This window comes from Musa acuminata, chromosome BXJ3-6, assembly GCF_036884655.1.
Source record: "Musa acuminata AAA Group cultivar baxijiao chromosome BXJ3-6, Cavendish_Baxijiao_AAA, whole genome shotgun sequence".
NCBI classification, from domain to species: Eukaryota; Viridiplantae; Streptophyta; class Magnoliopsida; order Zingiberales; family Musaceae; genus Musa; species Musa acuminata.
In genome coordinates, this window is record NC_088354.1 from 11,552,126 (window position 1) to 11,566,702 (window position 14,577).

The 14,577-nt window shown below is 36.1% G+C and overlaps 1 protein-coding gene across 7 annotated transcripts in view; it reads left to right on the forward strand.

Moving 5' to 3' along the window:
* LOC135640318 (uncharacterized) overlaps positions 1-14,577 on the forward strand; it is a 34,850-nt gene that overhangs the window by 16,281 nt on the left and 3,992 nt on the right. For 6 of the 7 annotated variants that reach the window (XR_010497267.1, XR_010497268.1, XR_010497269.1 and 3 more), the window contains exons 13-25: positions 5,973-6,020; positions 6,115-6,255; positions 7,753-7,902; positions 7,998-8,060; positions 8,158-8,265; positions 9,206-9,289; positions 9,367-9,414; positions 9,932-10,006; positions 11,366-11,461; positions 11,551-11,631; positions 11,715-11,786; positions 14,005-14,049; positions 14,155-14,238. Coding sequence is in view for 2 of the 7 variants with exons in the window: in XM_065154628.1 (XP_065010700.1) it covers positions 5,973-6,020; positions 6,115-6,255; positions 7,753-7,902; positions 7,998-8,060; positions 8,158-8,265; positions 9,206-9,289; positions 9,367-9,414; positions 9,932-10,006; positions 11,366-11,461; positions 11,551-11,631; positions 11,715-11,786; positions 14,005-14,049; positions 14,155-14,238 (1,095 nt within the window). In the remaining 5 variants the exon portion in view is untranslated. Of the gene's footprint in view, positions 1-5,972; positions 6,021-6,114; positions 6,256-7,752; positions 7,903-7,997; positions 8,061-8,157; positions 8,266-9,205; positions 9,290-9,366; positions 9,415-9,931; positions 10,007-11,365; positions 11,462-11,550; positions 11,632-11,706; positions 11,787-14,004; positions 14,050-14,154; positions 14,239-14,577 lie in introns of all 7 variants that reach the window. The other variant, XR_010497271.1, reaches the window with a different exon arrangement.

Genomic DNA, 14,577 nt, shown 5'->3' on the forward strand with positions numbered 1-14,577 from the left:
TTTGACAAATTAGAAACATAGGATTTGAAAGAGGAGGACAATCTGTGATATGACACAAAATCGGAAATAGGATGAATAATATATGACCTTGTTCCTTTTCTAAGAGCAATAGGAACATCGGGATCTTGAAACTCACTAGGGTCTAGGCACAAAGAATGGTCTGGAGTACTTGAAGTTTAATGATCAATTGCACTTGGAGCTAACTCTTGGCAGACATTGTGTGGTTGTTGCCCTAAACCTTGTTGGTTATGCCTCCTTGTATAGACACGTAGCTCTGCTTGCTGTTTATCAGTCACTTAGTCTCTCCCCGCATCATATTTTATATGTTCTGACACAATAGATTGAGGTTGTAACATTGGATTGGTGGTACATGGAATAGGATGGTGGCTGAGAAGGTAAGACTGTGAGAGGAATAGATTCGGAAGGTGAATTTTCAAGAGATGTACGTATGATAGGAATGAATTCAGAAGGAGAATTCACAGGTAGGGTTATAATAGTTTCCCAAAACTTCTCTTCCATATGATTCTCCCTCTGAAGAAAAGTTTGAGAGAAATAAGTTTGATTTTCAAAAAAGGTGACATTCATACTTATATAGGAACTGTTTTGCAAGAGGATCAAAGCATTTGTATCCCTTCTAAGGTGGTGAGAAACCTAGAAAAATATATTTTTTCGCTCGCGGATCAAGTTTGGTGCAGTTATGACCAAGGTATGCAATTTTGAATAATACTGCCTGTACCGGTCCGTCAGTTGACTGGTACATGGATCGCCCGTTACCGGACATATATATATATATATATATATATATATATATATATATATATATATATATATATATATATATATATATATATATATATATATATATATATATATATATATATATATATATATATATATATATATATATATATATATTATAAAAGGCAACGTCGCCCCGTGTGGGAGAAGGAAAAAGCGACGCGACGTCACCTTATATATATATATATATATATATATATATATATATATATATATATAAACGAGGTGACGTCGTCGAGGCAACGCGACGTCGCCTTTTATAAATATATATATATATATATATATATCGAGCTGTATACCGCTCGGTATATAGTATCGTACCGTATGAGCGAATGTCGAAACTCCGATACGGTACGATATTTCAATCCTTGGTTATGACTATGTATTTGAACAAATGCTACACAACCAAACACCTTCGGAGGCAAATTACTAAAGATTCGGGTTTGTCGATAGGTTTGTAGGAGGATGTTTAGGGTTTTTTGTAAATGATATACTCAGGTTGGCATCCTATTGATTAAATAGGATGCAATTAGTACAGCCTCTCCCCAAAAATATTTAGAAACTCCTATAGTAAACATAATGGCTCGAGCTACCACTGATAGATGGTTGTTTTTCCTTTCAGCAATTTCATTTTGTTGGGTGTATCAACATAAGAGGTTTGATGGATAATATACCATTTTCCATTAGAAAGTTTTTAAGAATGGATTTAAAGTACTATCCTTCATTATCAGTTCTAAGGATTTGTATTTGGGCATGGACTTGGGTGTTGACCATGTTGTAGAAGTATTGAAACACTAGCATTTTCAGAATCTTCTTTTGACAAATATACCCAACAAACTCTAATATGATCATAAATGAAAGTAGTGAACCACCTAGTTCCATTAGTATTTTTGACTTTTTTGAAGGCTCCCAAATGTTACTATGGAGTAAAAAAAAGGAGAGTATTCTTATTCTTGAAATTGAGAGTATTCTTATTCTTGAAAAGCAAAGGAAATAACTTGTTCAAGTACTTGAAACTAGGATGGCCTAATCTATAGTGCCATAACATTATTTCATCCGTATCAGAAAAGGAAGAGAAACTACCTATAGCTTGAGCTTGTCCATCCAAGGAACCATTGCCGTCAAAGTAATAGAGTTTATCAACCTCTCTAGCACTGCCAATCATCCTCCCTGAGCCCATATCCTGAAACTCACAATGAGATGGAAAGAATTTAGCCATACAATTTGAATCTTTAGTGAGTTTGCTTATGGATAAGTGATTATAGGATAGGTTGGGAACATGTAGAACTAATTTGAAAATTAGATTCTTTGAGAGAACAACAAAACCTTTTCCTGTAACTAGGGACAACAAAGATCCATCAGCAATATGAACTTTTAAGGTTACAGGACATGGAGTATAGGAGGAGAACATGTGAGAAAGATGGGTCATATGATCACTAGCACTCGAATCAACTATCCAAAGTGCTTGGTTAGAGGAAATGTGGAGGGTAGTGGGAATATTACCTTGTTTTGAATGAGAACATGTAGGAGATGGATTTGGTTTGAGATTGACTAAGAAGTCCATACAGATGTTCTAGCTGTTCTTTACTGAACAAAGGTGACTCGAAGCCCCTTTGATTTCCTCCAACTTGAATCTCTGTGGCTGCCTACATTCCTCTAACCCCTTTGTTGCTACTCTTATTGTTTTTCTAGTTTTAACGGTTATCGTGCATTTTCTAGCATGTCTCCGTGGTGTGTTTTGGTTTCTTGCAATAATCACATCATCTCCCATCTTTTCTTTGGCATTGGGTAGTTTTTTGAGCCTGCCAAGGCAGAGTTTTCCCCCATGTGCTTGCCATAATTTGTTTGTTTACTGCTTAGCAATTCCTGTTGGCTTTGAGCACTTTGAAGTATTGTAAATGCTTCATCAAGATCAGGAAAAGGTTGTCTACTAAGAACACGATTACATACCCGATCAAATTCATAATTTAACCCCAATAAGAATTGAAATACCCTCTCCATCTCCAACAGATTTCTCAGCTTTTTAGTGTTGGTAGCTGATTCCATCTCCAGATTTTGATATAGGTCTAATTCAGCCAATAGACCTCATAGATTATTGTAGTAATTTGTGATGCTTGATGTACTTTGCTTCATCTTTTGAATTTGACTTTTGATTTGGAAAATCTTAGTAAAACCTACTTTGGAGTAAGTTCTATTGACAAACATCCCAAATATCTCTAGTTGTAGGTAGTGATTTAAAAAGCATTAGGTTTTGGTGTCGAGGTCTCAAAACGGCCGAGGTGCTAGGCACTTGCCCGAGCGAAACAAGACGCTCTGAAATATTAAATATAAAAAATATATAATATAATTAAAAAAATTATTTAAATAAAAAAATATTAAATTAAAAATATACTGTTAACAGTAAATTACTTAAGTTAGAGGGGGAGAAAAAAAATTCATTAAAATATAAAAATATATAATATAATTAAAAATATATATTTATTTAAATAAAAATGATATTAAATTAAAAACATATAGTTAATAGTATTTTACTTAAAGTTAGAGGGGGGAGAAAAAATTGTTCAGTAACAGAGGGAGATAGCAACTGCGGCGGAGGATTAAAAATATATTGTAGCAGCGTTGTGAACGACAGTAGTGGTAGCGACAGCGAGGGAAGCTGCGGACAGTAGCAATGACAGCGGGGAAAGCTGTGAACAGCAGCAGCGGCAGCTCCAGAGGGTGTTCGTCGGTCGCGGAGGAACCTGTGGTCCTCTCCCTCGACAATAGAAGGAAGCGGCAGTGGAGGGAAGCTACAGGGGTCGTCGGACTTGTCCGTCTGTAACAGAGGAAGGCTCGGTCCGCTACGTCTGTGGCGGAGGCAGCAATAGAATGCGTCGGTGGCAGAGGCAGAAGCAGCGCTGGGGTTCCTCGATGTCGGGTGGGCGTGAAGCGTGGCTTTTGAGGTAAGAAACTACGAACCGAACTAGACTTGAACCAGTTCGGTTCACTTAATTGAACTGGGCGCTCGCCAGAAGCGCCCATCCCCTGGGTTCGAGCGAGCGCCCAAGTGGCACCTCATTGAAGCGTGCCGCTTGGTCCACACACGAGGTGTTCGGGCCTCACCTCGCCTCTCCTCGCTCGAGCGCTTTGGCGAGTGCCCGAGCGCCTATTTACATCACTGGTTGTAGGAAGAAAAAGGTATGTCTTGTTGATTTCTGGTTGCATGGAGTGAAATAGCCACGACATCACCATCGCATTCTCAATCTCCCAAGTTTCGTATGAAGCATCTTCCAAGGCTCATGCCTTTGCTGCCCCATTCACATATTTGAACTTCCTGTTACTCATTCGCGAGATCTTCATGGATTGAGACCATTTCATGAAATTTTGATAGCTTAGTTTAACAGTAGAGATCTTATGGGTATGACTCTCAAATTGATGGGAAGACTGAGTGTGGGCATGTTTAAGAAGATTAAAAATAAACTTAGGAGTTTCAGACATGGCTGGAAATAAGAAGAGTCACTAGAGTGGACTTTAGATAATTAAGGCCGAGAGTAAGAAACTAATTTACCATATACCACAGACGGCAGAAAAAGAAAAACAGAACCTAATCTTGCTCGAATACCAGGAACAAGATAATATAATTGAGTTTCTCATTTCTCTCTTTTGTTTGTATATAGGATGAAGTACATATAGTCAAACAAGAGAAAAGAAAGAAAGGAAAGAGCTGCCTAAATAAATCTAGGTGCTAATCTAGTATATATAGTTATATACAACTAGCAAATGTACACAAATATGGTAATGCAACTAGGAATGAATCAGCAATTATATCCTAGTCTATCACTTCAAATAAAGTAGCATGTCAAGAATCAAATCGTAGCAGATCTTGACATATCAAATCAAATCACAGCTGAATTGACAGATCTCAACATTTACTGGGGTCATGGTTTGAGAAAAAAGGGAAATTATTTCTGAGTTTATGGCATTATCAAATCATAGTTCTGGTGGTAATTTTCATATTTTAACTTGCACTTGGATTTTTGGATTATGCAACTGCATATCAGAGCTTTTAATTTTTTTAGTCTGCGTGTTGGTTCACTGAAATGATTATCTATAAGAGAAGTGTTTTTATTACATTGCTATTTGTTGCTGAGTAATTTAGTGGCTAAATGATGCTTCTGGAGTATAAATTTTTTACCAAGTTTTTGAATAATCATAATTGAAAGAAAGGATAAGCTTTTGAGTAGGTGCAGCATCTATACAGTTTCATGTTGTTATAGATGATCATGAAGTGTATTCTATGCAAAGTTTTCTTGCTTCAGTTGGTGCTTAATTACTAGTTGAGTTGTCAAATATGAAACGAAAGCCCTGAAAATCTCAAATTTCATTCTGGAAATTGTTGATGGCCACCTCTTGAATGATGAGCGCCATGCTAGTACACCAGTAAATAAGGAATAAGTGTCTTTCTATTATGTGCACTACCTCCTGGTTTAAACTGTCTAGTTTGTACTAGTAGTAGTTATCATAATGTTTTGTTCCTTTCTCATATGCCATCAACAGTGGAGGACAGTACCTTCTTTCTTGCTTATTTCTAATCATAATTCAATGGGTGACTGAATTATTAACAAAGGATGAAGATGACCTTACATGTACTTTTTAGTTTGTTACCTATTGTTTGTGCGCAAGGTATTCTAGTTGTGTTATTCTCTTATCAACTTTTGTTTATGGGAATCGGTTGGTGAAGTTGCTAATTTCACTGTGGGTGACTGTCATTTGACACTGCCTAATGTTTTATTTGAAGACTCAGATCAGCATGTCTCTAGATATGTAGTCATTGTAGTTCTTGTGATTGAGAACATTTAATGTTCTGCCTAGATATGTAGTCATTTTATTTAATGTTCTCCCAAAATGTGGTGCCAGTTTATTATGGACAAATAGTTGCTCATATGAATTCGTTTGGTCTAAGTGAGGCATGAGCTAAGTGGTGCAAATCCAGCAAGATAACTAGAACAATCCACTGCATTTATCTTTGTGATCGAGCTATATAGGTGGTAAAACAGGAATTTTCATCTCACCTGGTCTATCCACCTTTTCCCCACTCATTAGTTAGCATTAGTTTGGTTTTTTCTTGCAGTAAGTACAATCGATTTTTCCATCATTATGTCTATTTTTATTCCTTATTCTATTTTTTCCAACAGAGTGCAGTACACTCTGCAGAAGAAGTGCGGATGAAAGCAATACGCCTGGTAATTCTTATGGGAGGTCACACCTTCTAGAAATTGGAGTTAACAATACTCTTTTCGTCTAATATAGTCTTGTTTTGTTCTTTGATACTTGTAGGTAGCAAATAAACTGTTTCCTATGCCAGGCGTATCTCAAAAAATTGAAGAATTTGCTCATGACAAACTTCACTCAGTCATAGATGATGTTCCTGCAATTGAGGACATGGACACTGATGAAGCAACTTCTGGATTGCAAGAGGTTTGTTTAAAAAGAATCTTGACCTTTTCACTATTCTTGACTTTTAACTAGTGTTGTGTGCTGTGGAAGTCAAGCAATTTCACTTTTGGTTCATGGATGGGGTGCAGAAATAACTAGAGCACTACGTCAGTATCTATTTACTGATAATTCAGGATTCTCTTTTTAGTTTAGCCTTTGAATAAAAATCTTTCTGAAGAATTCAAAATAGTGCCAAATTAGGAAAAGACCGTTAGGAAAATGACTCATGGTATTGGTTGATTCAGAAACACCCGATGCCTACTGTTGCTATGCAATATCAACTCAGTTTTGGCTGAAATCGGTTAGATTTGGTCAATTTCGATTGGAGCGAGATGATATTGGCAACTTCTAGCCTCAGTGGAAGAGAAAAGAGGAAAAGAATTCAATAGGAGAAAAGGGAAATCGTGATTGAGCTAAAATGGAAAAGAAACCTATGACTATGGTTGTGAAAAGACGGTGCGACTATTGTGTTTGTTATTTCTGTAACTGTGCCACCTTTATTGCAATGTTTGCAATGTCTTTTGTCCACTGTCAATAAGACAAGGGATTTGATATTGAGAAAGCAAATAGAAGAATAAAGGATGATCCTGAACCTATTAAGGAAATATGATATCCCCTAACATAGAAGAGACATCTCGTGAGTTTTGTCAGTAGTCTCATATTTGATGGGCACTCTCTTTAATAAGTGTTTTCTTTGTTTGCCGTTCTATTTGTCTGAATTGGTGCCCTATTGGGTTCTATTGCTATCTTTAAAGATTAAAGTGGTTGAGCATTTTGTATGATATATATTGGTTATTTACTATGTTATTGTCTTAAGTCTGATTTTATTATAAATTATGTAATAATTACTTCTAAAGATTTATTCTTCATTATTTTATTCTTATCTAATGTATAATTTTGTCTCTCACATTTTTTTAGGAAGCTTGGTATTTTATGAAATATGTAGATCAAAAATATTTTTAGCATATAATTTGCTCTAGAAGTTTTTTGTAGTTCTTTCTTTATTTTCTATTATCATGAACTTTTATATTTTTAATACTAACTTCTGTAATTTTGATTCCATCAACTCGATCTGATTGGTCCTGCTGATCTTGTTTGTACTTTCCCTTGTTGATTTCAGTACTGATGCAATTATTGTGAACTCTTTTTGAATATCTTGTGGATGTTGTAATACTGTATCTATGTTCACATAACTGTTGAAGTCATGGGAAATTCTGTCATTTGACAACAAATTTGAAGAACATGCCTGCCTTTTGTTACCAGCTGTCACCTCTATTTTTCAGTCATCAGGTTATCTTGGGCTGATGATGGTTATCTCATGACTGTTTTCATGTTTCTTGAAGTCTCTGTTAAACGAGATATTTTTCAGTGTTTTTATTGTTCAATATCTTGCATGGACTTTTGTCCTGTGAAAGAAAACTTCTGTTTTACTTTGACATAGCATGATTCTTGCCATTTATTTGTTTTTGACTTTTGCAGGATTCTAAATTGGGAAAACCATCTAGTAGCAGAGGGCAGCAATCTGACAATGCATTAAAGTCCAGCACCCACTTAGATCAGAATGTAATGTCCTCTCTGATATCAGAGGCACAGCGGTGCATGTCACTTTATTTTGCCCTTTGCACGAAGGTATTAATAGGCTTGCATTCTCTTCCATTATGTGCTTTTTCATACTTCAATTCTTGTTCTGAATTAATTTGTCAAATTCTCATGCTACTTTGCAGAAGCATTCTCTTCTCAGGGAAATTTTCACAATATATAAAAACATATCAAAGGCTGCAAAAGAGGTGTAGTCCTTATCTCAATCATAAGTTGTATCTTTGTGACAGATGTTGTTCAGCTATTTCATCAACTGCATTTTTTAAAACCATTGGAGCTGTGCAGGCTGTTCACAGGCAGATTCCCATCTTGGTTCGCACTGTAGGGTCTTCCCCTGAACTCCTTGCTATCATCTCAGATCCACCAACTGGAAGCGAAGATCTTCTTATGAAGGTGTTCAGAATAAGACAATGCACTCTGTGGTCAATCTTAAATTTCCTTTTATTATGAGTGAGAAATAGGCCAAAAATATCATGTCTTTTGCTCCCGCGAATAGCTCAAGGACCACTTATCTTATTACCGGAATAAATATTTGATGATCTGTGCAAACATTGATACCTTAAAATGGTTGATATGTGCTGTATGCTTTGTTAAGAGGACCATATTTTAAGGAATTATGAAAAAATATATATACCTATGAGATGCTAATAATACTTCCAAGTCATCTTGTTTGGATCAAGTGGTGTTTGTTTCAGCATCTTGACAACTGTGGTGGATAAGTAGGATAACTGTTGTCATCAAAGGACATTTGTTTCTTTTCGTGTCGGTATACTTTATTGTTTGTCATATGAAATTTTAATATAACAAAAAAAATAATGAATGTTTCCATTTTGATGTGGTACATATCCTATTGGTACTTTTGATTTGCCATGTCTGTATAATGATATTATTTTTTCTTCGTCAATTCATTATAAAATATGGGTAGTTTGAAGTTTGAACCATAGTTCGCCTTAGCTGTTCGTACCGGTGTATCGACCAGCTGTCGGTATGATATGTATCGATGTACTGACATACGGTACGGTAGGGTGTATCGATAGACTAGTACATGCTGCTCGTACTGATCCCCGATTGGACCGGGACATACCACCTGTACCGAGTGATATGCCATGGTATGGTGAACCTTGGTTTGAACTAATGGAGAGGATATCATTTATATTTTTTTGGAGTTTAGGAACTTAGTACAAAATTAAAATGTGTTTGAGTTCCTAAAATAGAATTTTAGATCTTCCGTCATAGACACAAAAGAAAGAATGCCCTTGATGATGGTGATAGCATAATTCTTATCTTTTTTACTCAACATTTAACTGTGTGCAGATTTGTAATTTTTGTGCAGGTTTTACATACATTAACAGATGGGATCGTTCCTTCACAAGATTTGATTTCTTCTGTTAAGAAGTTATATCACTCAAGAATGAAGGTAGATTAATATATTTCTTTTGAGATGATGAAAATATGTCTACCTTATTACCTAATCAATGTTGTTATTAATTGCAGGATGCAGATGTTCTGATTCCAGTATTGCCCTTCCTAACAAAAGATGAGGTTTTTGTATCCGCCTCCATTTCTGTGGATCTTCAGTAACTTACATGAGCATGTTGTCTTCTATTAGAAATTTAGGAGTATTGTGATCCTGCCCATCATATCACATGCAAGTTACATGTTGTTTAATTGGTTACTGTGCTGTTAAAATGTCAAGCTTGAATATTTTTTTTTCCTGCTTGCTAATTAAGAGGATTGGTTCATATGATAGTTTTTGTTGCTTTGTATCTGGTAATTTTCAAAAAGAAAATTCATTTTCATATGGTGTCCATGAAACCTGCAAAAACTGTTATTTTGTATTAAGTTTAATAAGGCTGTTTCTTGCTTAAATTTTCTTTATCAATATAATTTAACTTTTACTGTCCTGTTTCATTTTGCTTCTTTGGATGTTATTCAGTCTTTACAATGAAGATGATAATATTTCATGGTCACTGTTCCTTTATTGAATTCAATTGAACTCTTGCTTTTTTTGCCATTCTGAGTATGATTCTTATATTGGTTTATTTGATGTGTTTTCTAGATATTTCCAATTTTTCCCCATCTTGTTAATCTGCCAATAGAAAATTTTCAAGGTGCCCTCAGTCGTGTGCTTCAGGTATTCCTTTTTCACTTCATAAGTATTGTATCTTACGTTGCTTCAGTCATTGTTTGCGTTGTCATAAATAATTTATATTAATTGTTGTCACCAGTAAGTTTATTTTTTTTAATAATCATGAGTGCCTTATTTTTGTTTAAACGATTTTGCAATATGTAGTTTGCTCTTAGATCTCGTTAATTTGGTGGTTAATTATTGATTTACCAAGATTTGTACTAAACAAAGAAATATTTTAGATTCATTGCCAATGCCAGAATTATCTAATTTTCATTTTTTATATTTAATTACACGAAATTTAAAAGCATTGTAGGTTAAATGGATTTTAACATACTCTTTGAGATGTCTGTAATGAAGCGAACACAGCTTTGCACACTGGTGTTGTGTGAATCCATGGTTGGGTGGGTTATTATTGTTTTGACAAATGTTGTGAGTGGTGTGGAGAGAAAACAGAAAGAAGGGAAAAATTAGAGAACATATCATAGACAGTTATGAGAAAGTAACAAATACCAAAAGAAGTAATAAATCATGGTCAAGCAGCTGTGTTGCCAGAAAAACTCTTGGGACAGACAGGTTGCTATGAAATATATGATGGATCTTATGGTAGACCTAAGCTATTGGGGTGTCCTCTTGCACCATGTTTGGTTGATCTCAAGCAGTGGTCTAGCCATCCTGCTGAAGGATCATTGAGGAAACCATATTCTGGAAAGGTGGACAATTTCAAAACCCCAGTTCAATGAGATATTTGTATGCTTGACCACATCTATTAACAACATAAGTTCGTGTTGATGCCCATGGTCTAATCTCTACATAAAAAAGTAACAGAAATAATTAAGGTCTTAAACTGCCATGGTCTTTTTTTCATAAAGACTGAGCCAAAATTCTTGATTGTCCATAATACATACATGATAAGTACGAGCAACTTGCACAGTACACTATTACTTTCATGCATACAATATTTACAGCATCACATAAATCAATGCTTGGCAAGGTTTTGAACATTAAAATCCTCGAGATATATTAGACCTCAAGATCTAAGTGCAAGATGTTAAGGGTTGCAGTGGGTTTTGCTCTCAGAACAAAGTGTATCACAAAACATTAATATTAGGAAAAATGCATAAGCTGGAAGAAATCGTGTAATCTTATCATAATTGACAAGATCAAAGTGTCACAGTTGAGGTGGGTATTCTAGTCGTGATATATCACAATCCTAACTAGGCTGTGGTAACTAATTAATAATCAGATAAATTCTTCTTAGGTTTCATGAAGTGGTATCATTTCACAGGTATACCCTCTTTGTTGGCTGGAGAGGGGATCATAAATCTTTATCCTAATATCCCTTTTCTGCTGATATTTAATCAGGGATCGCCTAAAACTGGCCCATGCCTCACCCCAGCTGAAGTTTTGATTGCTATTCATGGGATAGATCCTGTGAAAGATGGGATACCACTCAAAAAGGTATGTAGATTTTTCCCCCTCCTTTCTTATTAGTTGAATGTATACCATGAAGTTGTGAAAGTGCAAACAACTAAGCCTTTGCTTTGTAGGTTATTGATGCATGCTCTGCTTGCTTTGAGCAGCGGAAAGTTTTTACTCAACAGGTGTTGGCAAAGGTGTTGAATCAATTAGTATGTATCACTTGACCATATCACTGTTTTTGGCTCCATATCTTATTATACATAATGGCTACTTAGCAAAGCTAGGTTTGCAGGTTGAACAAATACCTCTTCCTTTGTTGTTTATGCGAACTGTCTTACAAGCAATTGGCATATTCCCTTCATTGGTAAGTTGTAATTATTTTATCATAAATTTGGGAATATTAGGCAAAGTGTCCTCTATATGATTTGTTCTGTATAAATTCTATCTGTTGAGATTAGCAGTGCTTATATGTTGGAACTTAGTGAATAACTGGTATATAATGTTTGTCTATTTTATTAGAGAATACTTAAAAAAAAAGTCTTTAGGTGGACTATGTAGTGAGTAAGATTTTAGCACAATCCAAATCTGTTGCCGTTGGACTTTGGCTGGATGTGTCTGTTTTGATGGAGTTTGCTTAACCTTAAAGAGCAGCACAAAATGTAAACTTGGTTCCTATGTTGGATAGTTTGAGGCAATATGCTCTCAGTTGTTGATGCTTAGGTGATGCTACTCCACTTCTTTGGTCAAGAGACACATAAAAATATCCTTGAAACTAATTGAACGCTAGATTGTCCTCAGGTTAAGAAGGATGTTGCCCTGCGATAAGACGGTTTCTAGGGAATCATTGAGGATGGCAGGATTTCATGTCAATGCAGGATTCAGACTGGCATTTGCTTAGGCCGGGTTTAGTCATGTTCAAGTTCAGCATCATGTCTGGTTTTCAGTAACACAAGGTTTAGATTTTTTTGTAATAAACTTTATGGAGGATCATTTTTTATTTTTAGTAGTTATTTTTCTTTTACCTTTATATTGTTTTAGTGGCCATAAAATGGTTCTCACGAGAGTGCTAACTGGCTGGTAATTCTTTCTGATAGGAACTCCATCTTTCATCAGTAAATAGTCGGAAAGACCTCAAATCTTTCACAAAAGCTATAGCTTCAACTGAGAGGAAAAGAAGAAACTTAGTATCACTGCCTCTCAACTAGGATGATTATATTTGAGCTTACTGTCATTTCTGCAGTGTGTTGATATCAGGTAAAATCTGGAGTCATGGTGGAAAGATCAGATTGAGATATGTTGTAGAAGGTAAAAGGTGGAGCCTTCCTTGCGAGCATCAAGGGCATATTTGGAAAAGGAACATGATAGTTGTCAGTCTCACCTTCTCAAAGATCATGGATTATTGATACGGTAACCTATGTTGATTTATGGATATATAAAATGGAAGAAGCAATCGGCAGCAACATAGTCCCCTATTCTTGACCTATGTTGCTTCCACTGCTATTTTCCCTAGATAGCCTTGCAAATGATGAGGGATGAGGCATGAACGAGACCACAAGCTCATTGCCTGCTTATAAAGGGGATAGGACTGACAAATATAGGCTGGTGGCTGTCTCCCTTGAGGTTAATCGTTCATTGCGTTGCTAGTTGGCTGTAGCCACCAATAACATGTTTATGGAGATTGAGTTGCATTAGTAACTGATAGTATAGGCTGATCCTGAGAGCTCATTGACTAATTGTATTCCATGTACACAGAAAATATGGATCTTGAACTGAGTTTTTTTTAGATTTCTCTTCTAGTGCAGGTGTCCGGATCTTCAACAGAAGGCAGGTAAAGAAATGAAAGTTACTGTCTTTAACTAGCTGGCAGGCAACTTCTACACCTGCCTAGCAGTGCTAGCTTCCTTTTCTTCATGAGGTTGATTGCAGATCCTCCATCGATATAACTCAATAAAATAAACTTCTTATCCTTCTTTGGACTGACCCATCATCTCCACCCCATAGAAACTACAAGATCACCCGAAGGACACCTTTGCAATCCAGAGGTCACGGACTGACAATAGAGGAGCCTGTCGAAACAACTTGGCGCTCAGATAGGTGAAATAATGGCTAAATGATAGACCTGGAAATCCCAGACTTGTGAAAGCATAACAAGTCTTTGTTCATTTCAGGATACCCTGGAGATAAGAAGTTTCATGTTCCAGATCTTGTTACTTCTTGAGTTGTTTGGTGCTTGGATGCATATTTTGTTTTTCGTACTCTCTTTTCTGATTTCTTGTACTATTTTTTTCATCTTATGCTGTGGTTGGTGGGGGGGAGGGGAAACACGAGAAGGAGGTTTGGCAGTGTCAGAAGTCGAGGAATTGGACCATCTGATAAGGGATGGTCCGTGTCGCAGTTCACACATGGACCAGTAAATATTGACCTGTACGAACGGTTCTTTGCAAAATCGAGTTCCTTGGTTGACACGAGGAGTTTTAGGAATCTTTACGAGTTCTGTATTTGCTTCTGGTTTAAAATAAAAATGTGTTGTATCTTAAGCTCATTGTGTCAACTTAATCTATTTTCTGTTTGTTATTTTGTAGGTGGATTTTGTAATGGAGATCCTGTTACGGCTCATAAGTAAGCAGGTAGACAATTGTACTATATACAGGCACCTTGAAAAAGATCAAATTGGTATTTTATGAGGTTACTTCTGCAAAGTAATTATGCCTGTTGTTCGATTGTTTCTACAGATATGGAAGTACCCAAAACTATGGGTGGGATTCTTGAAATGTGTTACTCAGACAATGCCTCAGTCTTTTTCTGTTGTGCTACAGGTTTGCTATTATTGCATGCAGTACGTTGTGGTGACACAAAATTTAACTGATCTTTGTTCGGTGCATTCTTTAAGTCACTTTAATGCCAATAACATTGATGAGAGTGTTTGAAAAGTTAAAACAGAAACAATTTTGCTTACCGGTTATCACTTCTTTGATGGTGTAGGCAGTAGGATTTTTAGTGATTGTATTGACCAAAAACTCTCTTGGAATTAGGAAGAGTATCATGAAGAAAACATTTGCTAGCCATGTTTATTCCTTGTGTAAAAAAATCTTGCTGCATCTAGCCCTTGACTTCTAACTACAATCTTCTACCTCCCTCGTCTTTTATTCCCTTTA